Raw genomic sequence first — 26,022 nt, forward strand, 5'->3', positions numbered from 1 at the left:
AAATTTGTCCAGCTCTCTCTTAAAACAAGTTAAGTTGCCCTCCCGCCCTCCCCCCCCCCCCCCGACTCCTATTGGGAGACTGTTCCAGAACCTCACCCCTCTGATGGTTAGAATTAGAAACTTCCTTTTAATTTCCAACCTGAATTTTTTCATGGCCAATTTATATCAATTTGTTCTTATGCCAACACTGTCTGTTAGCTTAAATGCACTCTAGTAGCGGTGCCAGAGCAGCAGCAGTCCCGGTGCAGACCCAGAGCAGTGGTCCCCGGGATCCTCAGAGCAGCGGGTGGCCGGGGGCAGTCAGCCTCTGGCGCTGGAGCAGGAGCCAGCCATCAGCCCCAGGCTCCCCAAAGCAGCAGTGCCCCAAGATCTCCCAGAGCAGCTAAGATTTAGTCAAGGCTATTTATAGTAAAAATCATGGACAGGTTAAGGGGCCATGAATTTTTGTTTATTGCCCATGACCTGTCCATGACTTTTATTAAAAATACCCATGACTAAATCTTAGCCTTATTTATAACCTATGCAATCCCAATGCAATTAATTACTTTGCAGGAGCTGTAAACCATTGCAGAAGTTGGCTCTTTTCTTCCATAGGTTAGTGAAAAGACAAAAAGGACAAAAACTGATTCAATATACAGACCATAGCAGTATACTTACTTATGCTTTGATGATTGCCTGTGCGCGTGTGTGTATGTATTTATTAATATCATTGAACAATTGACTGGCAGTCTGTTTGCATATTTTGATACAATGTTCTCGGTTAACTGTTCTATAACTGTTCTATAACACATCAGGAACCACCTGTGACCACTCCTCACCTATTAACATTTAATTTAGTGCAGTAGGATTCACAAGTGTGCCCCTTCCCCTTAAGATATTGCCAATAATGGACTGTACTCAATTTTGAAGTTTTTCAAGTAAAACATTGAGAAATATCAAGCATGTTTTGTTGCTTGTGTTGTAATAATACAAACAATAGTCCTCATCTTGCCAACTCTTATTACCTGGTACAGTGATTACTACCATTACGCCCACTATCCATTTTAAGTTCTTATATGGCACCCATTACCAAAATATCTGACACCTTCACAGTCTTTAATGTGTTTATGTTCCCAAAATCCTAGTAAGACGGGGAAGCGCTACTACAGCCATTTTAGAGAAGGACAACTGAGGCCCAGAAATGCTCGTCTACACAATAAAGTTATAAGCTAAGGTGTGAATTTAAACCAATATAATTACAACATAATAACTCCCTATGTGGACACTCGAGTATGAAAGTGCCTTTTTTCAGTTTAGCTTGTGTCACTTTGGAAGGGGTTTAAGCTAAACCAAAAAACCCGCACTCTTATTCTGGGATAAGTGTGTCCACCTGGGGATACCACCAGCATAACTATATCAGTTTAACAACATTGGTATAACTGTTGTGCCAATATTTTAAAAAGGATAAATGAGATGACCCGGGTAACTATAGGTCTATCAGCCTGCAGCAATTTCTGGCAAAATAATGGAAAGATTAATAAAGAATTAAAGAAAGGTAATACAATGAATGCCAATCAACATGAGTTTATAGAAAATAGACCCTGTCAAAGTAATTTGAATTTTTTTTCTTTATTACATTATAAGTTTGGGTGATAAAGGTAATAGTGTTAATGTAATATATTTTGACATCTTTAAGGCATTTCACTTGGTACCACATGACATTTTGATTAAAAAACTAGAACAATACAAAATTTATGTGGCACACATTGAATTGGTTAAAAGCTGGCTAATAGATAGGTCTCAAAATGTAATTGTAAGCAGGGAATCTTCAAATGGGTACATTTCTAATGAGGTCCAACAAGGATCACTTCTTGGCCCTATGCTATTTAACATTTTTATCAATGGCCTGGAAGAAAACATAAAATCATCACAGATAAAGTTTGCAGATTACATAAAAATTGGGGGAGCAGTAAATAATGAAGAGGACAGGTCACTAAGACAGAGAGATCCGGATCATTTGGTAAGATGGGTGCAAGCAAAAAATAAATGCTTTTAATATAGCCAAATGTAAAGATATACATCTAGGAACAACGAATGCTGGGCATACTTACAGGATGGGGAACTCTAACCTGGGAAGCAGTGACTCGGAAAAAGACTTGGAGGTCACGCTGGATAATCAGCTGAACATAAAATCCCAGTGCGACACTGGCCAAAAGGACAAAGGCAATCCTTAAACATAAAACAGGGGAACCTTGAGTAGGAGTAGAGAGATTAGTTTATATCTGTATATGGCACTAATGTGACCCCTGCTGAAATAGTGTGTCCAGTTCTAGTGTCCAACTCAAGAAAAATGTTGACAAATTGGAGAGGGTTCAGAGAAGAGCCATGAAAATGATTAAAAGATTAGAAAACATGCCTTATAGTGATAGACTCCAGGAACTCAATCTATTTAGCTTAAACAAAGAAAAGGTTAAGGTGTGACTTGATTACATTCTTCAAGTACCTACATGAGGAACAAATATTTGATAATAGGCTCTTCAATCTAGCAGACAAAGTTATAACACAATCCAAAGATTGGAAGTTGAAGCTAGACAAATTCAAACTGAAAATAAGGTGTAAAATTTTATTAGTGAACGTAATGCCATTGGAACAATTTACTAAGAGTTATGGTGGATTCTCCATCACTGGCAATTTTTAAATCAAGACTGGATGTTTTTTCTAAAAGATATGCTCCAGGAATTATTTTGGGGAAGTGCTATGGCCAGTGTTAAGGAGCTGTCCAGAGTATTTTGGGATGACTAACTGTGATGGGGTTGGTGAGGTCTGAAGGCATAGAATAATGAATAGTGCTTAATAAAATGATGTAGTATACATAAACATGGATTTATACACTAGTTTTATTTATGTACGGTCATTTGAGTTATTTTATTCACGTAAATATAATAAAATAAAACAGTTTTAATGGATAAAATGAAACAAGTAATTCCCAAAAAATAATATGAAAAATTATAAAACAATGTCATGGTGCTCGACTTATAACATTGATTCCAACAATCATTTCTGGGTTAGCATTACCTTAAGGGCAAAGCCCTAAACCAGAAATCACTAAGGAATCACTCCTGCAAACACAATGGGACTACTCACATGAGTAAGGACCACTCATGCAAAGGTTTGGTGGACTGGGCCTGTAAGATATTGGGGCCTGTCTTATAGTACCCTCTTCCAACTGGACCCTGGCTGGCTCTTGCTGAGCCAGTGCCCTCCCTGGGGGAACTCGGCCTGGAACCTTCTCGTCGAGTCCAGGGAAAGTAGTTTCCAGCACGATCAGTTGTTGTGGTTTCTTTTTCCTTTTATTCCAAGTCTCCTCAACAAAGAAGATCAAAACTTTCGCAGGTCTGTCCCTACCCCACTCTCTGAGCTGGGAAGAAGTAGGAGCACTCGGTCCCCAGACTGGAATTCCCTGGCTCTAGCCCCTTTATTATATTGTCACATTCCATCATGGGGCATTCCCTGTCGGATGAGCCCAGGTTGCCTGCAGTGATAACATACCAGAGCCATTCACAGGAGGGCAATGGTGGTTCCTTGGAAGCCTGGGACTTTGGGGCCCCTGTTCTGGGTGTAGGGTCCCATGGATGGGGTAAAATTTTGGTAGACTCTCGCTGGGTTGGTAGGTTCTCTCTCACTGCCTTTCTAAATGTGGCTAGCTGACCGAGAGTCTGGCCTTCCCACCCGTAGGTAATTCAGCCTCCATGAATCCCTCAGTTGTCTCGACCACCTCTGCCATGGATGCAGGCCAAAACCATTGAACCCAGGCTTGTACCACCATATGGAGAATGGGTGGGTATTGTTCTAGGCCAATACTGTCAATAAGCCCCACCACTGTCTCAGCCTCTAGTTTTAGCCATTGGGTAGTCCCAGAGCCACTGAGCTATTGCCCAGGGGCATGCCCCATTAAAGAATGTCTCCAACCAAAATATCTTCCAGTAAGCTTCTGTAGAAAGACAGAAGTGGTCCATGATGGCAGCCTTTTGTATTGCATAGGATTGTGCTTCATCCACACTCAGGGACCAATATGCTGCTTGGGCCTCACCAGTGAGTTATGGGACCAGCCACGCTGCCCAGGAACTCTTCTCCCAGCCCACTCGAAGGTGGTCAGGTAGGCCTCTGGGACATCAGTGCTGCCCCCCATCTTGGTCAAGATGAGACATGGCTGTTTCTGTCTCCCCACAGCTGCTATGAGAGTAAGCAGCCCATCTCTTCTTGGAACGGTCTGTTCCACTCAAGCTCAGATAGCTGGGCTTCCTGCAAGCATTGCTGGGAGGCCAGGAGTACCTTGTGGAACTGACGATTCCTTTCATTTTCCACCTGCTGTTGATTCACCATCATTTGGAGTATCTCCTCCATGGCCCTTATTTATGGAAGGGGTTCAGATCTACAGGCACCGCATGTAAAAGATTGGGGCCTGTCTTATAACGCCTTCTTCCGGCTGCACCCCAGCTTGCTCTTTCTGAGCCAGCAAAGTCCCTGGGGGAATTCTACCTGGAATTTTCTCACTGAGTCCAGGGAAGGCAATTTCCAGCAGGGTCAGTTGTTGTGGTTTCTTTTTTCTATGTCTTGCACTTAGGACGGAAGAATCCCATGCACTGCTACAGACTAGGGACCGAGTGGCTAGGCAGCAGTTCTGCAGAAAAGGACCTAGGGGTTACAGTGGACAAGAAGCTGGATATGAGTCGACAGTGTGTCCTTGTTGCCAAGAAGGCTAACGGCATTTTGGGCTGTATAAGTAGGAGCATAGCCAGCAGATCGAGGGAAGTGATCATTCCCCTCTATTCGACATTGGTAAGGCCTCATCTGGAGTACTGTGTCCAGTTTTGGGCCCCACACTACAAGAAGGATGTGGGAAAATTGGAAAGAGTCCAGAGGAGGGCAACAAAAATGATTAGGGGGCTGGAGCACATGACTTATGAGAAGAGGCTGAGGGAAGTGGGATTATTTAGTCTGCAGAAGAGAAGAATGACGGGGGATTTGATAGCTGCTTTCAACTACCTGAAAGGGGGTTCCAAAGAGGATGGATCTAGACAGTTCTCAGTGGTACCAGATGACAGAACAAGGAGTAATGGTCTCAAGTTGCAGTGGGGGAGGTTTAGGTTGGATATTAGGAAAAACTTCTTCACTAGGAGGGTGGTGAAGCACTGGAATGGGTTATCTAGGGATGTGGTGGAATCTCCTTCCTTAGAGGTTTTTAAGGTCAGGCTTGACAAAGCCCTGGCTGGGATGATTTAGTTGGGGATTGGTCGTGCTTTGAGCAGGGGGTTGGACTAGATGACCTCCTAAGGTCCCTTCCAACCCTGATATTCTATGATTCTTTTAGTCTCCTCAACAAACAAGATCAAAACTTTCTCCTCAACAAACAAGATCAAAACTTTCCAAGGTCTGTCCCTCACCCCCTGTAGTTCCTCAGTCCAAAGTTCCTGGCTCTTACCTCAGAGCCTTTTGGTAACAGGATTTCCCCAGTCTCCCTTCTGTTCATTTTTGTTTCTAGGAGCAGTTCTTCCCAGCAGTAGCTACAGCCTCTAGTAGGTATTGCAGTTCTTCCTCTCCATTCCCTGCTATTCCTTTTATGAGGATCAGCAAGTTAAGCTGCAGGTCTTTTCCTGCAGGTGCAGCAGGAGGAGCTAATCAGCCAGCCAGCCCTCTGCTGGCCTCTAACCTCAGTCAAATAATAACCCTTATACCTTCACAGGGCCCTAAATCTGTATATGGAATTTCAATGAACTACTATTCCTTAGGGAGCTTGAACAGTGGTTTCACATTCAGAAAACACTATAAACTAGGAAAGATTTTGCAAAGCATAATGGGAGACAGACAGAAGATACAGAAAATATAACAGTTTAGATTAACTGTTAAAAACTAGGTCAGAAGCATGATTCAGAGAATTCATCAGTTTAATTTGAACTCTGGTGTTTCAGTTCCTACAGGAGTAAGAGCAACTGTTTGTTGTATTTTTATTACTTTTCTCCATTGCACCAAAAAGCAATAATTGACATTATCCTACTCAGTTTCACTACTTCTCCAACTGCACCATAGCGAGACACACTATGCTGGAGCTGCACATGAATGATCCTACTCCTGCTTCTGGGCATGCTAGTTATTCTTTCCCTCCCCCTTCCTCCTCTGCCCTGACAGTAGCATATGATCAGCACTGAGGACCCAGCAGAAGCAAAAATTAAAACCCAAGTAGAATTGCATCGGTTCTACCCTACCACTCTCACTAGTGCTGCTGGCAAAGTGCCAAAAGCAGGAGTGGCGCAGACAGTTCTTCCAGTCAAGGATCCTGGGCTTAGATATGAAAGTGACTGGCAACAGAGAAAAGCCTATGATGATAAATAAGGGTACAATTCTGTGATGCTGTAACTTTCCGGGATCTCTGGGACTTCTTCCACAGTGGCAGGGCTGGAGCAGCTGTCCGTCCCAGGACCGCCGAAGCAGCGGCCCCAGGGCTAAAGCAGAACCCAGGATTGGGTCAGCCCTTCTGGGGCTGAAGCAGCAGCAGTCAGCCCCTGCCGCGGGGCAGCAGAGGGGCTGGAGCAGCTGGCAAGCAGCCAGCCCCAGACCTGCCGGAGCAGCAGTCCCCAGGGCCGCCAGAGCAGCGGCCAGCAGTCAGCCCTGGGACTGCCGGAGCAGCTGGCGAGCAGGTTGACCTCTGTAGCAGCAATCCCCTGGCCGCTGGAGCAACAGCCCCAGGGCTGAAGCAGCGGCTGGGGTTGGGTCAGCTCCCCCGGGGCTGCAGGAACAGCAGCGGGCCTGGAGCAGCTGCCGGAGGTCAGCTCCCCAGCAGTGCTCAACTGTTATTCCCCCACAGCATATTTTTAGTAAAAGTCAGGGACTCGTCATGGGCTTCCATTAATTTTTGGTTATTGCCCACGACCTGTCCCTGACTTTTACTAAAAATACCTGTGACGGATTCTTAACCTTAATGATAAACATTTATAGCACAGGCTTCTTCGCTGAAGGATTCTCCCAGAGGACTTTAAACAAACAATATTAAAGGGATGGGGTGGCCATGTGTAAGAAACCACAAATTTCTTTGTTATCTTGGGTCATATTTAGCCATCCCTTTCCCCCTCCCCCCCCCACCCCCCGCCGCTGCCTCAATGAGTGCCATCACAGCCCAAGGTATAGAACAAGGGTTCTCAAACTGGGGGTTGGGACCCCTCAGGGGGTCGCAAGGTTATAACATAGGGGGTCACGAGCTGTCAGCCTCCACCCCAAACCCCGCTTTGCCTCCAGCATTTATAATGGTGTTAAATATATAAAAGTGTTTTTAATTTATAAGGAGGGGGTCGCACTCAGAGGCTTGCTATGTGAAAGGGGTCACCAGTACAATAGTTTGAGAACCACTGGGCACATGTAAACTACTTGCTGCAGTGATTTTTTTCCACTTTTTAATCCCCTCATGTTCAAGGTACATGGCAGCTACCATCTTTCTGGCTGAAAAGGATTCTTTTTGGAGCTTTACGCTGCTCTTTAATTAGCCAAAAAGTGTATTATTACTGTGTGTAAGACATTCCCAGTCTCTTACATGGGCTGTACTTCCATAAACTCCCAAATTTTAAAGGTGATAGGACCAAATTCTGATCTCAGTTTCATTAGTGTAAATCCAAAATAACTCCACTGAAGCCAATGGTTTTACTTCAGTTTTATACTTATGTAACCAAGAGCTGAATCTGGCCCACACATTTTAAACAGAGTCATTTGGTCTGTCATCATTGCTGACTACACAAGGTTTGCAGTGGGGTCCAATCTCTGCCTTCATCTGCATGCATGAATAGGTAGAATTTGGATCCTTGGCTATTAATGTAAAGAAAGTGAGAAAATTCAGCAAGGGGTGCACCGTCCTCATCTGTGTTTTTTTTTAAATCAGTCTCTCTGCAGTCAAACCTCACTTAGAATAAAAGATATGTCACAAACAGCTGTAAAAGTAGAAGTGCTGCTGTCCAAATTAGACTCAGATGTTCTCATTAAAACAAACTTGAATGTGTGGCTTCAGGATCCCAAGGGAGTTTACTGAAAACCTGTTCCTCCCAATAAATAAAATGTGATTTTAAATGTATTTTACTATGGTGTTTTCCAGACTTTGATTTTAATAGATTATATTAAAAGCATACCGTGCTTTTAAAATTAATTTTAAAGGAATTTCTTCCTTACATAAAGGTCGCCTGGAGTTCCCGCTTAATTTTTCCAATTCATTTTCACTGAAAAGATACATTTTCAGTTAAACCAGTAATTTTAAGAAAACTAGTACATGTTCACTACATTTCACTGCAAATGTATCAATGAATACAACAATTTACTACTGCAAATCTTTGTTTTCAATTTAAATCCAATGATATCTCAAAATGTAGATGTTTATCTGGACCTTTCCAATTTGATCTTTGTGAGGCTAAATCCTGTTTACTTTGGTTTAAATTCCAATACAAGGTCTATGCATCACTTAAGACCTACTTTAAGGGCTAACCTGGGAATTAAATGGTGCACAGGCTTTCTGTGGGCTCTCCGTACTGGTGTAAATATCACCTATTATGAGTAAGGCAAAATAAAAAGTCCATAGAGGTAGATGCAGACTGCAACACAAATATATACCGTATGCTATAGGTCCAGTTGTCAAAGCTGTACACCTAAATAAGGGTGTCCAGTTTAGCGTTTGTATATTCAAGTGGACTCTGGTCTCAAATGACTATTTTGTTATCATATCTATTGCATACAAAAACATTTACTTAGGTTACACAATCAAGTGCTCAGAAGTTAGGAAAAGTCACTTTTACATGCAACTTGAATTCTGCCCACTTGTACATCTAACCTGTGCACTGAATAACACAGGGGTTCTGTGGGGGGGGGGGGGGGGAGGGAAGGATGGGATAATGTAATTAAATGTCATAATGCATACACATTAAGGGGCCAAATTAAGGCTGCATAGGCAACTGTAAATCTGGCATTTCCTAACTTTTGAGTGCTTGACTTTGCAACCTAAATAACATCTCTTAAACATGTTTCGCCCTCCGCCCCACCCCCGCACCTTCTTTTTAAATGCAATTTCCTGTGAGGGGTGGGCATAAGGACAAAGATTAAAACAAATTATGTTCTGTACAACTGTAACAACCTCCCCATCATGCACTAGCAGCACTGTTTGAACCCTGAGGCTTCAGGAGAGACAACTGCCACTTCAAAAAACCAAAAACAAACAAATACACCTACAGAACCAATTACATAAGCTAGCAACAGGGGAAGCCTCTTATCCCAGAGTTGAAGGGATGGGTTGCTGGGGCAATATGCAGCCTAGCTCTCCTGCTTTTCCACCTCATGGGTCTCCTTGCCCATGTGGTACCCACTGGACAGGGTGATGGGCTGTTGGGGCCATGTGCTGGGTCCGGGTGTGTCATGAAGGGAACCCAAACTCGCTTTTTCTCCAACCCTCTACATACAACATAGTACTAGTAAGTGTTAACAATTCTCAAAGAAAAGGTTGCAAGAATCCTTTATCATTCAAAATGTTAGGCAAACTTTATACCAGCTCCTCTTGTAAGTGTTTGTTGAGCACAGATAGTGGGCTCAGTACTGCATAAAACGAAAAAGAAAGATGTAAGTCCCGTCATCCAAAAAGTCTTACAATCTAAATCAAAACCTACATGCATATTTAACAGCCCCAGTGAAGAACTGGGCTCCCTCACTTACACACCAAGTGACAAACCTGTGCTCTATGTGTTCTCTATGATGTAGACCTTGCTAGGCTCATGCACGTTCTGATTCTGAAGTAAGCAGCATGTTGAGGACTTTAAAATGTTAGGATGCTCTGGAATTCTGTTGCAAAGGTGATGAAGGGACTGAAGAGGTGAAGAGAGACTTAAAATACACCAGGCCAATTAATTTGTCTGTGGATTGGACTTTTGAATTTTTTAGTCAAAGTCAAGGTAAGCACACTTTCTAAAGCTAGAGATGTTCCGGCATTTCTTTGCATGTGACAGAAGTTATGTGTACCTTGAAAAAACTCTGACAATGGTCTGGATCCTGCCACTTTCTCCTGTGAGTATTCCTTTCTCACCATGTTTTGAATGGCACCCAAGGATTAAGGGAAATTTCCCAGAAGACTCTAAGGCTTGGAGGCCCTCCAAGCACTGGCAAATTAATCAGATCCCCTTGATCTCTGCATCTGTGTCCTGGCTGGCATGGATCCATGGCCCAGAAGAACTTATCCACAGATCCAACTGTGGCAACTATTTTTGGAGAAGAGGGGGCTAAGAAGTCCAGGAGGTGGGGATTCATGTGTCAGTTTGAGTTAACACTACTTGCCCTATTGTGTCTGAATTTAGCATGCTACCACACTATGCACTGTGTGCAATACCAGAGCCCATAATGCAAAATACAGTAGCATGATAAATTCAAAATACAAGATACAGGAAACAGGGCTACATGTGTTTGCAAAATGATTACTAAGGCTACTTGGCCCACCAGAATGATGAAGACATGAAACAGCAACTGTGGTATTTCCAACTCCGCTATCTTAAAGGCATAATAAATAGTGGGTAGAAACTAAGGATTAGTCAAGTACAGGTTTACGTTTAATAGTTTTGCATAATCTCTCCTTTAATTTTTCTAGCCTTCAATTCTCATTTCTGTCTCACTTCCATAGAAGGTGCAAGGTAAAGAAAACATAACATAAGAACGGCCATACTGGGTCAGACCAAAGGTCCATTTAGCCCAGTATCCTGTCTTCCGACAGTGGCCAATGCCAGGTGCACCAAAAGGAATGAACAGAACAGGTAATCCTCAAAAACAACAAGGAGTCTGGTGGCACCTTAAAGACTAACAGATTTATTTGGGCATAAGCTTTCGTGAGTAAGAAGTGAGGTTTTTACTCACGAAAGCTTATGCCCAAATAAATCTGTTAGTCTTTAAGGTGCCACCAGACTCCTTGTTGTTTTTGTAGATACAGACTAACACGGCTACCCCCGATACTTGACACCAGGTAATCCTCAAGATTCCCTTGTCGCCTTTCCCAGCTTATGGTAAACAGACGTTAGGGACCCCATCACTGCCCATTCTGGTAATAGCCATTGATGGACCTATCCTCTATGAACTTATCTAGTTCTTTTTTTAACCCTGTTATAGTCTTGGCCTTCACAAGGTCCTCTGGCAAGGAGTTCCACAGGTTCACTGTGCGTTGTGTGGAAAAAATACTTCCTTTTGTTTGTTTTAAACCTGTTGCCTATTAATTTCATTTGGTGGCCCCTACTTCTTGTGTTATGAGGAGTAAATAACACTTCCTTATTTACTTTCTCCATACCAGTCATGATTTTATAGACCTCTATCATATCCCTCCTTAGTCGTCTCTTTTCCAAGCTGAAAAGTCCCAATCTTATTAATCTTTCCTTATACGGAAGCTGTTCCATACCCCTAATCATTTTTGTTGCCCTTTTCTGAACCTTTTCCAATTCCAATATATCTTTTTTAAGATGTGGCGACCACATCTGAATGCAGTATTCAAGATGTGGGCGTACCATGGATTTATATAGAGGCAATATGATACTTTGTCTTATTATCTATCCCTTTCTTAATATTTCCAACATTCTGTTTTCTTTTTTGACTGCCGCTGCACATTGAGTGGATGTTTTCAGAGAACTATCCACAATGACTCTAAGATCTCTTTCTTGAGTGGTAACAGCTAATTTAGACCCCCATCGTTTTATATGTATAGTTGGGATTACGTTTTCCAGTGTGCATTACTTTGCATTTATCAACATTGAATTTCATCTGCCAGTTTGTTGCCCAGTCACCCAGTTTTGAAAGATCCTTTTGTAGCTCTTCACAGCCTGCCTGGGACTTAACTATCTTGAGTAGTTTTGTATCATCTGCTAATTTTGCCACCTCACTGTTTGCCCCTTTTTCCAGATCATTTATAAATACGTTGAATAGGACTGGGCCCAGTACAGACCTCACTATTTACCTCTCTCCATTCTGAAAACTTACCATTCATTCCTACCCTTTATTTCCTATCTTTTAACCAGTTACCAATCCATGAGAGGACCTTCCCTCTTATCCCATGACTGCTTACTTTGCTTAAAAGCCTTTGGTGAGGGACCTTGTCAAAGGCTTTCTGAAATCTAAATACATTATGTCCACTGGATCCCCCTTGTCCACATGCTTGTTGACCCCCTCAAAGAATTTTAGTAGATTGGTGAGGCATGATTTCCCTTTACAAAAACCATGTTGACTCTTCCCCAACTAATTATGTTCATCTATGTGTCTGACAATTTTGTTCTTTACTATAGTTTCAGTCAGTTTGCCTGGTACTGAAGACAGGCTTACCGGCCTGTAATTGCCGGGGTCACCTCTGGAGCCCTTTTTAAAAATTGGCATCACATTAGCTATCCTCCAGTCATTTGGTACAGAAGCTGATTTAAATAATAGGTTATAGACTACAGTTAGTAGTCCTGCAATTTCACATTTGAGTTCCCTCAGAACTCTTGGGTGAATACCATCTGGTCCTGGTGACTTATTACTGTTTAGTTTATCAAATTTGTTCCAAAACCTCCTCTAATGACACTTCAATCTGGGACATTTCCTCAGATTTGTCACCTAAAAAAAATGGCTCAGGTTTGGGAATCTCCCTCACATCCTCAACCGTGAAGATCGATGCAAAGAATTAATTTAGTTTCTCCACAATGGCCTTATCATCCCTGAGTGCTCCTTTAGCACCTCAGTCGTCCAGTGGCCCCACTGGTTGTTTAGCAGGCTTCCTTCTTCTGATGTACTTAAAAAAAATTTTTTTGAGTCATTGGCTAGCTGTTCTTCAAATTCTTTTTTGGCCTTCCTAATTATATTTTTACACTTCATTTTCCAGAGTTTCTGCTTCTTTCTATTTTCCTCACTAGGATTTAACTTCCACTTTTTAAAGGATGTCTTTTTGCCTCTCACTGCTTCTCTTACTTGGTTGTTTAGCCACTGTGGCTCTTTTTTGGTTCTCTTACTATGTTTTTAATTTGGGGTATACATTTAATTTAAGCAGCCTCTATTACAGTGTCTTTAAAAAGTTTCCATAAAGCTTGCAGGGATTTTACTTTTGGTGCTGTACCTTTTAATTTCTGTTTAACTAACCTCCTCATTTTTGTGTAGTTCCCCTTTCTGAAATTAAATGCTACAGTGTTGGGCCGCTGTGGTGTTTTCCCTGCCATAGGGATGTTAAATTTAATTACCGTGTACAGGTGAGTCTTATCTTACGCGGGGGCTCCGTTCCGCAGTTAGCGCGTAAAGCGAAAACCGTGTATAGTCAAAATTACATTGAGTTGAATGGCGGGCGGAATCGCCCACACTACAAGTACAGTATTAAAATTGTTATTTTTCTCTTTTTTTTGTTTTTGCCGACCGCGTAAAGCTGAAATTGCGCATGTTAAATGCGTGAAAGATGCGACAGACCTGTATATTCATTCATAAGCTGAATATTTTTGGTAAAAAAGTAACGCATCAAAGAGCGGGGGTCGGCTTATAAACGGGTCTACACCAAAATTTAATATCTAATACACTGTCGTTTTGTTTACCTGGAGCGTCTGCAGGCATGGAACCCCTCAGCTCCCTGTGGCCGCGGTTCGCCGTTCCCAGCCAATGGGAGTTGCGGGAAGTGGAGCTGAAGGGCTCCATGCCTGCAGATGCTCCAAGTAAACAAAACGTCCCGACGCGCCAGCAGCTTACCCTGACGGCTGGGAGCCAAAGTTTGCCAACCCCTGAAATATAGGGTTGGCTTATGAAAGGGTCATACAGTTTTTGCTATTTTTACCTAACCATCTTGGGGGGTCGGCTTATAAACAAACAGGCTAATGAACAAGTATATACGGTATATTATGGTCACTATTACCAACCGGTTCAGCTATATTCACCTCATGGACCAGATTCTGGAGGGGGCTATGAAGAGGGGGGCTAATAGCAGGGTGTCCACCTTCCCCCGCTCCTGCACCCGGCTTACCTCAACTTCCATAGAGCAGGGGGGACACACCAGGGCTCAGGACGGAGGGAGCTTGCAGCAGCTGCGGTCTCAGCAAGCTGATCTAATTAACAAGGCAGTGTACTTAAAGGGGAAATGCGCATATCTCCCTCCATTCCTGCTGCCTTGTAGAGTGAGAGAGTTAACCCTTGAGGGCTCAGCCAATTGCTAGTTCATCATTTAGCAGTAAGGGAAATATCCCACCTTCTGACTCCTCCACCTCAACCAAGCCTCACAATCATCATCACTGTGTACCAGTATTAAATTGTCTGTTTAAAACTTATAGTGTGTGTGTGTGTCTGTGTGGTCTTTTGTCTGGTGAAAAAATTTTCCCTGGAACCTAACCCCCTCATTTACATTAATTCTTATGGGGAAATTGGAGTCGCTTAACATCGTTTCGCTTAAAGTTGCATTTTTCAGGAACATAACTACAATGTTAAGTGAGGAGTTACTGTAATTGAATGAGACTTTTTTTCATTTGACTGTTTCTCATCAGATCCTACCTGTATTTTATCATCTTCCATACTCTCCTCCTTACTAGGACATAGAGAATCTCCGTTAGTAGATCCTCCCCTAAGGGATGTCTCTGTCCAAACCACGTGCTCCTCCGCACCTGTCAGCTTTCCCCCAGCCCTTAGTTTAAAAACTGATCTACGACCTTTTTAATTTTAAGTGCCAGCAATCTGGTTCCATTTTGGTTTACTTGGAGCCCATCTTTTCTGTATAGGCTCCCCCTTTCCCAAAAGTTTCCCCAGTTCCTAATAAATCTAAACCCCTCCTCCCTACACCATTGTCTCATCCACACATTGAGACCCTGCAGTTCTGCCTGTCTAACTGGCCTTGTACATGGAACTGGAAGCATTTCAGAGAATGCTACCATGGAGGTCCTGAACTTCAAGCTCTTACCTAGCAACCTAAATGTAGCCTCCAGGACATGTCTCCTATCCTTTCCTATGTCATTGGTACCTACATGTACCATGACCACCGGCTCCTCCCCAGCACTACACATAAGTCTATCTAGATGTCTCAAGAGATCCGCAACCTTCACACCAGGCAGGAAAGTCACCATGCAGTTCTCCCGGTCATCGCAAACCCAGCTATGTTTATAATGATCGAATCGCCCATTATTAATACCTGTCTCTTCCTAATAACTGATATCCTCAGTGCAAGAGGATACCACAACATCATCTGGAAGGAGGGTCCCAACTATGGGATCATGTTTCAGAGTGGTAGCCGTGTTAGTCTGTATCAGCAAAAACAATTAGAAGTCCTTGTGGCACCTGAGACTAACATTTATTTGGGCATAAGCTTTCGTTTTAGCCCACAAAAGCTTATGCCCAAATAAATTTGTTAGTCTCTAAGGTGCCACAAGGACTCCTCGTTGTTTTAACTATGGGATCATTTCCCTTTGCTCCAGTTGGATGTTCTCCTTCCCTGAGACTTTCATCCTCCACAAAGGCACAGAGGCTGTCAGATCGGGGGTGGTACCGTTCTACTGTGTCCCGGAAAGTCTCATCTATGTACCTCTCTCTCTCCAGTAGCTCCTTGCACCGAATGCACACATATCCCACCTGCTCATAGGACAGTTAATCATACATGCTGCATTGGGTGCAATAAACTGGGTAGCCCCCACTCTGTTGCTGGACTTCTGCCTGCATTCTCTTTTTACTCCTGAAGCTCGTTCCTTTTTTGTTTTTATCGGGGGTGGTTTTTGGCTTAAGTTTAAAGAAGTTTACGAAATGGAAAGTGTATCTAGCCCCCTCTTACTCTTCCCCCTGTAAACTCCCTCGCAAAATTCCCCTGTTAGCCGCTCCTGTTCGCTAGCTCCTCAGGTTGCTTAGGAGCAAACTTTTTAAAGCCCTGGTCTTCCTGAGTAGCCCTCAAGCCTTCCTGTGTAGCTTTCTAAGCCTTCCTGTGTAGCCCTGGTCTTCCTGATTAACCATATCCATATTCAATAAAAAAATAATATGGATATGGGGGTTTAAGCCTTTTTATTTTCATCTTCTGGTGCAAAATCCTTAACCCTATGTCTATGGGTTATTTTTGTAACAGAAATGAATATCCCTTATATTCTAGCTAGAGATTGCTTACATTATTTATAAAGCACTGTATTAATCAACAAGAAAAGCCATGACAAACTTCAAGTGTGATGTGTATCTCAAAGGTAAGTGCAGGAATTTAAAATTTGGGACAATTAATTTCAGGCACATGTCTTGTTCTTCATGAGTGTCATGACTGTACATGATCTTCTACTAGAACATTGCAAATGAAATTTTTTTTAACTACTTATTTATTCAGGAAGCTTTAACAGGTTTACAAATCCTTGCCATGTAAATATTGGATATAAAACAATAATCATTACAATAGTGAACCTTTGTTTAGAGAAACACATATATAAACTGCATGGTGTTAATTATTGGAGAAATTGTGGCGAGAGAGATTTCAAGGACTCCCAGTGATTAAAGAGTATTGGAGTGCAATCTTTTTTTTTTTTTTGGCTTCCAAATTTTCCTTATGAAAGAAGCAAAGATACGGCCAATTAATGGCCTAACTCCTGACAATATGTTAAAAAGGTAGTTTTAAGAGTTATATACTTACCACCACTACCTTCTTTCGTCTTTGTGGTTTTTTTATGCCTATATGAATATAACTGCAGGAGAGGGGAAAAAAGGAAAATTAGACAAAATATATTCATCTGTTTCAATAGATTAGTAATTTCATAAAACATTTTAGCCTAGTTGTAACACCCTTAATTAGTGACAAAATATTGCAGATTTTGGTCAGTTTTAGTATATTTTATAAATTGGAAGGATGAGCTTGTGGTTTAGGCACTGGTCTGGGATTCAGCATATTTAGATTTATTCCATGGTTCTCCAACAGACTTGTTTGCAAGTCATTTAATCTTTGGACATTCGCTCCCTGTCTGTAAAGAGGAAATAATACTCCCCTCTTTCCAGACTTCGTCTGTCTTGTCTATTTATTTTAGATAGTAAACTCTAAGGGGCAGGACGGTGTGTGTGTGTACAGTGCAAAGCACAATGGGACTTTAATTTCATTTGGGGTCTCTGGATGCTTTTTATTTTTTAAGATGCTGATATTGTAAATTTAAAGGACCATTGCTGAGTTATTGAGTATCCTGCGAAGATCCTCTCCATGATCTTGAGTGGGTGTTGAGAATGCACAACACCTCTCCGGAAGATTCTTCAGCAGCTTGTATGATTGGGCCCTAAATTTGAACTACTCGATTTTAAAACTGTTATAAAATCCCGTATGGATTCCAAATATAATGTTCTTTGTTTGTTTTGTTGATTTGTTTTGTGTTATTACATCATCATCTCCAATGCCAAGTTTTGTTCAAAAAGCAGCTGTTATGTGGAATAAACAAAAATGTTCATGGGCCCACTGATGGCACTATAGCAGCAGTTATCTTACACTCTTTCCAAAACTGTGTCAACATCAGATCTTTGGACTTCATAAGAAACTATATAAACTGATTTCCGTTAAAAACTACTATTTGAATTTCAGTTTCACGTTCCAAATACAGGGGAAAAATAATCAGTAGTGCTCAGTTATGTCCCTTTCAGTTACTCGCTGTTGGAACAACAAACAATAATGAAATTTTGTTCATGCACAAATACCCAGGCAAATATGGGTATTTATATAAACTGCACCTATTCTCTATGAGTTTCTGCAAAAAAAATACATTCACACATGTTTTAAGAAAAGCACAATCAAGGCCATAAACATGGTCTAATCAAACAGTAATTCAGAATTCAAATAAATGTTCTTGAATACTTGCTTTGCAGCACTTAACGAGCCCAAATCTACTTAGGAATAACTTCCAGTTTCCCCAACCAGCAGCAGCAACCACAGCTGGTGCATGAAATTGTGCTGCCCACAGTTTTTCAGTGAAGCTGACTGGAATCTTGTTAATTTCACTCTGTTCTTCCTTGGCAAAACTATGAGACACAACAGAGGCAGTGGAGTTGTTTGAACATCTGGAATCACAATTCCATCATTTCCATTCAAGCTCAATATAGAGCATAACATTGTAGAAGCTGTAGTATCTGCAAGATGGCCCTTCCTATTGTAATTTACCAACTCCTGTCAGTACCACTGCCCTCATTGGTGTAGAATCCGAATTTTGTCCTTATTCTGTTACTGGAGATTCTCTTTAAGCCTAATTGAGCTTTAACCCATTCACTCATGTTACACCTACAAATTGCCCTGTCTTCACTAGGATTTTACCATGTATTAGTTAAATTAAAAAACACAGCTTTGTTCCTGGTGAAGACAAGGCCTAAGTGTTGGCATCACCTGCTTTGAAACTGTCATCACTAGATGGGACACTTTAAAGACGGGTAAAGAAATGAGTAACTATATGTAATCATAACAAGTTAACATTTTAACAAGGCAAATTACTTTTCACTATTTATACTTTGCTTTTTGCATTTTTCTCAGCTTGGACAAGTAAAACGCAATGTAGTCAGTTTCACATTTATTCAGTCAGTTTCAGGTTCTCAGTGCAGCAACATTTTGATTGCAAACCCTGCAGAGAAATGTAGAGTTGTTTAAAACCAACTATTTCCATTAGATATAATTTTTTTCATTTTAACTTTTGGAAACACTTCTATTGGCTTCGGTTTGGCAATGTAGCCCAGTGGATATGGAGGGCAGTGGTGTAGGATTCAGGAAAACAGTATTCCATTCCTGTTTGGCCATAGATTTACTATGTAATCTTAGGTAACAATTCTTTGTGCAATGTGTCAGGCCCTTTCAGCCTGTTTGTTTGTTTTGTCTATTTAAAAGGTAGCTCTTTGGGTACTGTCTGGTATTATGTAATTGTACAGCACCTAACGCAATGGACCCCTGATCTCTATTAGGTTTTCTAGGAACTATGGTAATAATAAAAGATTTTTACAAAATTTAAATGTTGAGCCAGTTTTTCATACTTACTCCAGTTTTTTAAACCTTTCCCGCCCAGCGGCCACGTATTTCCCGCCCTGTTTTAGGTCGGACAGGTTGCGGACGCGGTGCCCTTCCTGGGGGGTGTATAGAGTCCTCACCCCAAAGGGCACCTCCACCCCTTCATTCAACTGGGCTATCAGCGCCTCGAAAGTCCTCACGTAGCGATCGTGGATCACGAACTTCCTGCCCAAATAGAAGGGGTCCCCGTTGCGGTACACCAGCACCGTGCTGGCCGGGGTCACCCCCGTCAGGCTGTAGCTGGCCCGGGGCCGTGGCGATGGCACCATGGCCCCGGGGGAAGGCGGGCTGGGAGGGGCAGGTGAGGCTAATACACACAATAACCCAGCCCCCAGCCAGGGCAGCGGTGGGGGCTATTCACAGACGCTATCTGGGCTCCTGAGCTGTACGAGGCACCAGCTGGGGCTGCTCCACAGGCCTCCTAATTCATAGCGTCCCCAGGCGGCGCGGCCCCGCCCCCAGCCCCGGATCGCAGCAGCTGTCCCGAGCCGGCCCCCTCTCCCCTCCCGGCATGGGGCTGACGTGATCCGCGGGGATTGTGATCCCCATCCCCGCAGGCAGGGGGCAAGCCGGGCCCCGGGGCATAGACTTGTCGCCCCGGCAACCTGCCGAGCGGGGGCACGCCACGGGGCCGCCATCTGGACAGCGCGGCCGGAGGAGGCGGAGCGAACAACCCGCCTTGGTCTCCCCCAGTCTCTCCTTCGTCAATGGCCGCCTGCCCGCGACTTCCGTACCGCACATCCCCTCCGGTCGCTCAGGTCCCTCCGCGCTCAGTCTGCCCCGCGCCAGATCCCCTTCCTTCCTCCTCTGCTTCACCCTCTTCTCCTACCCCATCCGATCCCTTCCTTCCTCCTCCGCTTCACCCTCTTCTCCTACCCCATCAGATCCCTTCCTTCCTCCCCCAGTCACCTCTCCCCAATCCCCATCCGATCTCCTTCTCCCACCCCATCAGATCCCTTCCTTCCTCCCCCAGTCACCTCTCCCCAATCCCCATCAGATCCCCTTCCTTCCTCCCCTGCTTCACCTCCTTCTCAACCCCATCAGATCCCCTTCCTTCCTCCTCCGCTTCACCCTCTTCTCCTACCCCATCAGATCCCTTCCTTCCTCCCCGAGTCACCTCTCCCCAGTCCCCATCAGATCCCCTTCCTTCCTCCCCCAGTCACCTCTCCCCAATCCCCATCAGATCTCCTTTCTCCCCCAGTCACCTCTCCCCGGCCCCCATCTGATCCCCTTCCTTCCTCCTCTGCTTCACCCCTTCTTCCACCCCATCAGATCCCCTTCCTTCCTCTGCCAACCACCTCTCCCCAGCCCCCATCCAATCCCCTTCCTTCCTCCCCCATTTCACCCCCTTCTCCCACCCTATCAGATCCCCTTCCTTCCTCTCCCAGTCACCTCTCCCTGACCCCCATCCGATCCCCTTCCTTCCTCCCCAGGTCACCTCTCCCCCACCCCCATCAGATTCCCTTCCTCCCTCCCCCGGTCACCTCTCCCCCACCCCCATCAGATCCCCTTTCTTCCTCCCCCGCTTCACCCCCTTCTCCCACCCCCATCAGATCCCCTTCCTTCCTCCCCTGTCACCTCTCCCGGACCCCCATCAGATCCCCTTCCTCCCTCCCCCAGTCACCTCTCCCCGACCCCCATCAGATCCCCTTCCTCCCTCCCCCAGTCACCTCTTCCCCACCCCCATCAGAACCCCTTCCTTCCTCCCCCATCCCGTCACTTCACCCCCTTCTCCCACCCCCATCAGATCCCCTTCCTTCCTCCCCATCACCTCTCCCAACTCCCATCAGATCCCCTTCCTTCCTCCCCACCCTGTCACTTCACCCCCTTCTCCCACCCCCATCAGATCCCCTTCCTTCCTCCCGACCCTCAATCATTTCACCCCCTTTGCAGAAATCCCCTCAGTCTCTCCTCCTTTCTCCCTAGCACAAAATTTCCTTAAACTCTCTTCCTTCCCTTCCTGCTACTTACTATTCTCCCATCATGCCATCTTAAATTCAGGACTGTCATTGCTCCCGCCCCTGCTTTGTAGCCCTTCCAAAAGCCCAGAGAGCTCCCTTTGGCAACAAGCAAACTGGCAGAATTTTTGTCAAAAAAAACACCCCAGTCTAGTTAAAGAGGAAACTGGTTGAAGACCCATTTTAAAGCCATTGGTTCCACATTGGAATACGGTGGCATAGGACTCCTTGACAACATTTTGGCAGCTGTCCCCGGGGGGAAGGCAATTTTTAAAAAATAATGCAATCACTTCTGTGGTTCTCCAACTGCAAAAGCTTGATTGCTATTGCTTTAAATACATCATTTCAGTTTGTGATTATTTGTTACCAGTTTTAGAATTATTTTCAGGCTCATTGAGGACTCTGTCATGCTTCTCTTGTGTGGGATTTATTGGTGGGAAATTCTCAGGCCGTGACACTGTGAATGAGGGAAATTTCAGAATAGTTGTAGGTAGAAATTTGAAATGTGGTGTTAAAAAAAATCTCATAATTATGGGGCAGATTTTAAAAACTGCTTCAACATCTATTGAATATTAGGGAGTCTCTCCTTCCAAATGAGATTAATACCTAGCCAAAATATGTATGATTTTTTTACTTCTCGTTTGCTGCACATCTCAGGCCTGGTCTACACTAGGCGTTTATGTCGAATTTAGCACCGTTACATCGAATTAACCCTGCACCCGTCCACACCACGAGGCTATTTAGTTCGACATAGAGGTCTCTTAAATTCGACTTCTGTACTCCTCCCCAACGAGGGGAGTAGCGCTAAATTCGACATGGCCATATCGAATTAGGCTTGGTGTGGATGGAAATCGACGCTAATAGCTCCGGGAGCTATCCCACAGTGCACCACTCTGTTGACGCTCTGGACAGCAGTCCGAGCTCGGATGCTCTGACCAGCCACACAGGAAAAGCCCCGGGAAAATTTGAATTCCTTTTCCTGTCTGGGCAGTTTGAATCTCATTTCCTGTTTGGACATCGTGGCGAGCTCAGCAGCACTGGCAACGATGCAGAGCTCTCCAGCAGAGATGGCCGTGCAATCCCAGAATAGAAAGAGGGCCCCAGCATGGACTGATCGGGAAGTCTTGGATCTGATCGCTGTGTGGGGCGATGAGTCCGTGCTTTCCGAGCTGCGCTCCAAAAGACGGAATGCAAAGATCTATGAGAAGATCTCTAAAGCCATGGCAGAGAGAGGATACAGCCCGGATGCAACATAGTGCCGCGTGAAAATCAAGGCTACCAGAAGACCAAAGAGGCAAACGGACGATCCGGATCCCAGCCCCACACATCCCGTTTCTACGAGGCACTGCATTCCATCCTAGGTGCGGCCGCCACCACTACCCCACCACTGACCGTGGACTCTGAGGATGGGATATTGTCCACGGCCGGTTCCTCGGACATATTAGCGGACGGGGAAGATGAGGAAGGAGATGAGGAGGACGAGGCAGTCGACAGCACTTACCAAGCTGATTTCCCCGACAGCCAGGATCTCTTCATCACCCTTACAGAGATCCCCTACCAACCGTCCCCAGCCGTTAACCCGGACACAGATTCAGGGGAAGGATCAAGCAGTAAGTGTTTTAAACATCTAAACATTTATTTTTAACAGAACTGGAATATTAACAATAACAACAATGTGTTTTTCATGATTTGTTTGCCCTAGGCGCTTAACTATTCAGTCCCAACTATTTAAAAAAAATCTAACAATGTCCGGTTTTGCATGATTCTGCTGCCCAAGCCGCTCCACTCTTTAGTCCCTGCCAGTGCAGCTATATTAAAATGCGGTCTATATGTCCGGGGATAGAGCTGCAATCCTCCAGGGACATCTCGAGGAAGCTCTCCTGGAGGTAATTGGAAAGCCTCTGCATCAGGTTCCTGGGGAGAGCGGCCTTATTGGGTCCTCCGAAGTAGGAGACGTTTCCACGCCAGGAGATCCTCAAGTACTCCGGGATCATAGCCTTGCACAGCATGGCGGCATACGGCCCTGGTCTTTGCAGGCTTTCCCGAAGCATTCGTTCTTTATCGCTGTCTGAGATCCTCATGAGTGTGATGTCGCTCATGATGACCTGCTTTGAATTAGGTAGGGGACTGTTAGTATTGGGACTGCTTGCCCGTTCCTTTACAGAACTGTAACCGCCGGTTTACAGCCACGCGGTGGAGGCGGGAGAGGGGCAGCATACAGGGATCTTTCCCTGGGACAGCCAGGAGGGGGTGGGACGGGGCAGAGTTCATGCTTGGCCGATTGCTGGCAGCAGAGACTGGCATTGCTTTCAATGTGAAAGGAGGCCAGTGCTACTATTAAAGTTTTAAGCAGCCACAAGTCTACGGCTTACCATGTCTGCCTGCTACAGAAATTCCGGTGTCCTGCCCCGCTTCCCAGATCGGCAGTGCAAGACCCCAGGCACCGAAGGCGAGGTCCGAAAATTCGACCTTGTCCTGAGTGCGCATGTGATAGGTGCAGTGCATGGTCTTGTTCACAGAGAAAGACTATGTTCTTTGCTCACAACTACATTTATCTTTCGGAGGAATTCACTACCTTTTTCTCATTCCACCAGCCACATCTGCAGCTGTCTCCCAACCCAGCCTGGCATCACACTCCCAGAGGCTAGCGCAGATTAGGCGGAGGAAGAAGAAGACGCGAGAGGACATGTTCTCAGAACTAATGGCCTGCTCCCGAGCCCAGGCAGCACATCAGAACCAGTGGAGGGAGAATTTGTCCCAAATGCACCGGACACACATGGAACGTGAGGAGAGGTGGCGGCAGGAAGACCAGCAGGCGACTCAAACGCTGCTTGGACTTATGAGGGAGCAAACGGACACGCTCCGGCGCCTTGTTGATGTTCTGCAGGAACGGAGGCAGGAGGACAGAGCCCCGCTGCAGTCTATCAGTAACCGCCCTCCCCCGCCACCAAGTCCCATACCCCCCTCGCCCAAAGTCCAAAGAAGGAGGGGCGGCAGAGTCCGTGAAAACTCTCACTCCACCCCTGCAGACTGCTCAAGCACCAGAAGGCTGTCATTCCCCAAAATTTGAAAAGTCCTTTCCTTCCCGCCTCACCCAAGCCCCCGTCCAAGTTTCACCCCCCAGTTTCATGTGTGGTTGTTAATAAAAAATACGTTTCTGTTCATTACTGTTTCCATCATGTTCTTTTGGAGGAGAGTCTGTCTGAAGGGGGGGAAGGGGCTTGGTAATTGGACAGGACAGTCACCTTTAGCAGGGTACAGAGGCAGGGGCAGGTCCAGCAGCAGGGCACATACACAGTGCAGTGACTAGTTACCCTGGTCAGTCTGGGAGGTGGTTTTCATGTTCTGTGGGGGGGGGTTGCTCTGTGACTTTGTGGCGGGGGAGGGCAGTTACAGATCTTATGCAGCGGTCCTTTTCCTGGATCACAGAACCACGCAGCAGGGGATCTGTAACCCTCCTCCCCCTGCCATAAAGTCACATAGCCCCCACATACACGCAGTCCCGCTCAGGAGGGCTGGCGGGCTCCGTTGAAACAACCAGTCCACCACTGCGAATCCTGTCATTCCTGGAGTTTAGAAGCATCATTTGCATCAGTACACTACACCCGCTCCCCACCACAGTCTGCGTCCCAGGTTTAAAACATTCCTGCGAAAACAGTAATAAAGACAACGGTGTTCATTAACAAAATAAAACTGATTTTATTTTTTTGGAAGGGGGTGAAGGGGGTATGTAACTGGAGAGGATAGTCAACATTAACTGGCTAAAGAAACGGGGGCAGGTTCAGCTTCTCTGTACACAAACTGAAAAGTCACTGGTAACCGTGCTCACTCTGGAACCTAGCTTTCAAAGCCTCCCGGATGCACAGCGCGTCCCGCTGGACTCTTCTAATCGCCCGGCTGTCTGGCTGGGCATAATCAGAAGCCAGGCTATTTGCCTCAACCTCCCACCCCGCCATAAAGGTCTCCCCCTTGCTCTCACAGGGATTGTGGAGCACACAGCAAGCTGCTATAACAATGGGGATATTGGTTTCGCTGAGATCATAGCGAGTCAGTAAGCTTCTCCATCTCCCCTTGAGACGGCCAAAAGCACACTCCACCACCATTCTGCACTTGCTCAGCCGGTAGTTGAACAGTTCTTTTTCAGTGTCCAGGGCGCCAGTATAGGGCTTCATGAGCCAGGGCATTAGCGGGTAGGCTGGGTCCCCGAGGATCACTGTAGGCATCTCCACATCCCCAAGAGTTATTTTGTGGTCCGGGAAGTAAATACCTTCCTGCAGCCGTCTAAACAGACCAGAGTTCCTGAAGACGCGAGCGTCATGAACCTTGCCCGGCCATCCGACGTTGATGTTGGTAAAACGTCCCCTGTGGTCCACCAGTGCTTGCAGCACCATTGAAAAGTAGCCCTTTCGGTTGATGTACTGGCTGGCCTGGTGCTCCGGTCCCAGGATAGGGATGTGAGTTCCATCTATAGCCCCACCACAGTTTGGGAATCCCATCGCGGCGAAGCCATCTATGATGACCTCCACGTTTCCCAGGGTCACTACCTTTGAGAGCAGTACCTTAACGATTGCGTTGGCTACTTGCATCACAACAACCCCCACGGTAGATTTGCCGACGCCAAAGTGGTTCGCGACTGACCGGTAGCTGTCTGGCGTTGCAAGCTTCCAGAGGGCTATGGCCACTCGCTTCTGGACAGTCAGGGCTGCTCGCATCCGGGTGTCATTGCGCTTCAGGGCAGGGGACAGCAACTCACAAAGTTCAAGGAAAGTCCCCTTCCGCATGCGAAAGTTTCGCAGCCACTGGGATTCATCCCAGACCTGCAGCACTATGCGGTCCCACCAGTCCGTGCTTGTTTCCCGTGCCCAGAATCGCCGTTCCACAACATCCACATGACCCATTGTCACCGTGATGTCCTCGGCGCTGGGTCCCGTGCTTTCTGACAGGCCTGTGCTACTCTCAGACTTCAGGCCCTCACCGCGGTGCCATAGCCTCCTCGCCTGGTTTATCTGCATCTGCCTCTGGTAAAGGTGGATGATAAGCTGCGAGGCGTTGACAACGGCCACAACT

At 45.3% G+C, this 26,022-nt stretch overlaps 1 protein-coding gene across 1 annotated transcript in view; it reads right to left on the reverse strand.

Moving 5' to 3' along the window:
• DCDC2C (doublecortin domain containing 2C) overlaps positions 1–19,266 on the reverse strand; it is a 108,921-nt gene extending 89,655 nt beyond the window's left edge. The window contains exons 1-2 of the mRNA XM_065402188.1: positions 18,968–19,266; positions 16,610–16,661 (exon numbers count right to left, since the gene is read on the reverse strand). Coding sequence (XP_065258260.1) covers positions 16,610–16,661; positions 18,968–19,266 — 351 coding nt within the window. The remainder of the gene's footprint in view (positions 1–16,609; positions 16,662–18,967) is intronic.
• Positions 19,267–26,022: the final 6,756 nt, after the last annotated feature.

The sequence above is a fragment of the Emys orbicularis genome, chromosome 3, assembly GCF_028017835.1.
Source record: "Emys orbicularis isolate rEmyOrb1 chromosome 3, rEmyOrb1.hap1, whole genome shotgun sequence".
Lineage (NCBI taxonomy): Eukaryota > Metazoa > Chordata > Testudines > Emydidae > Emys > Emys orbicularis.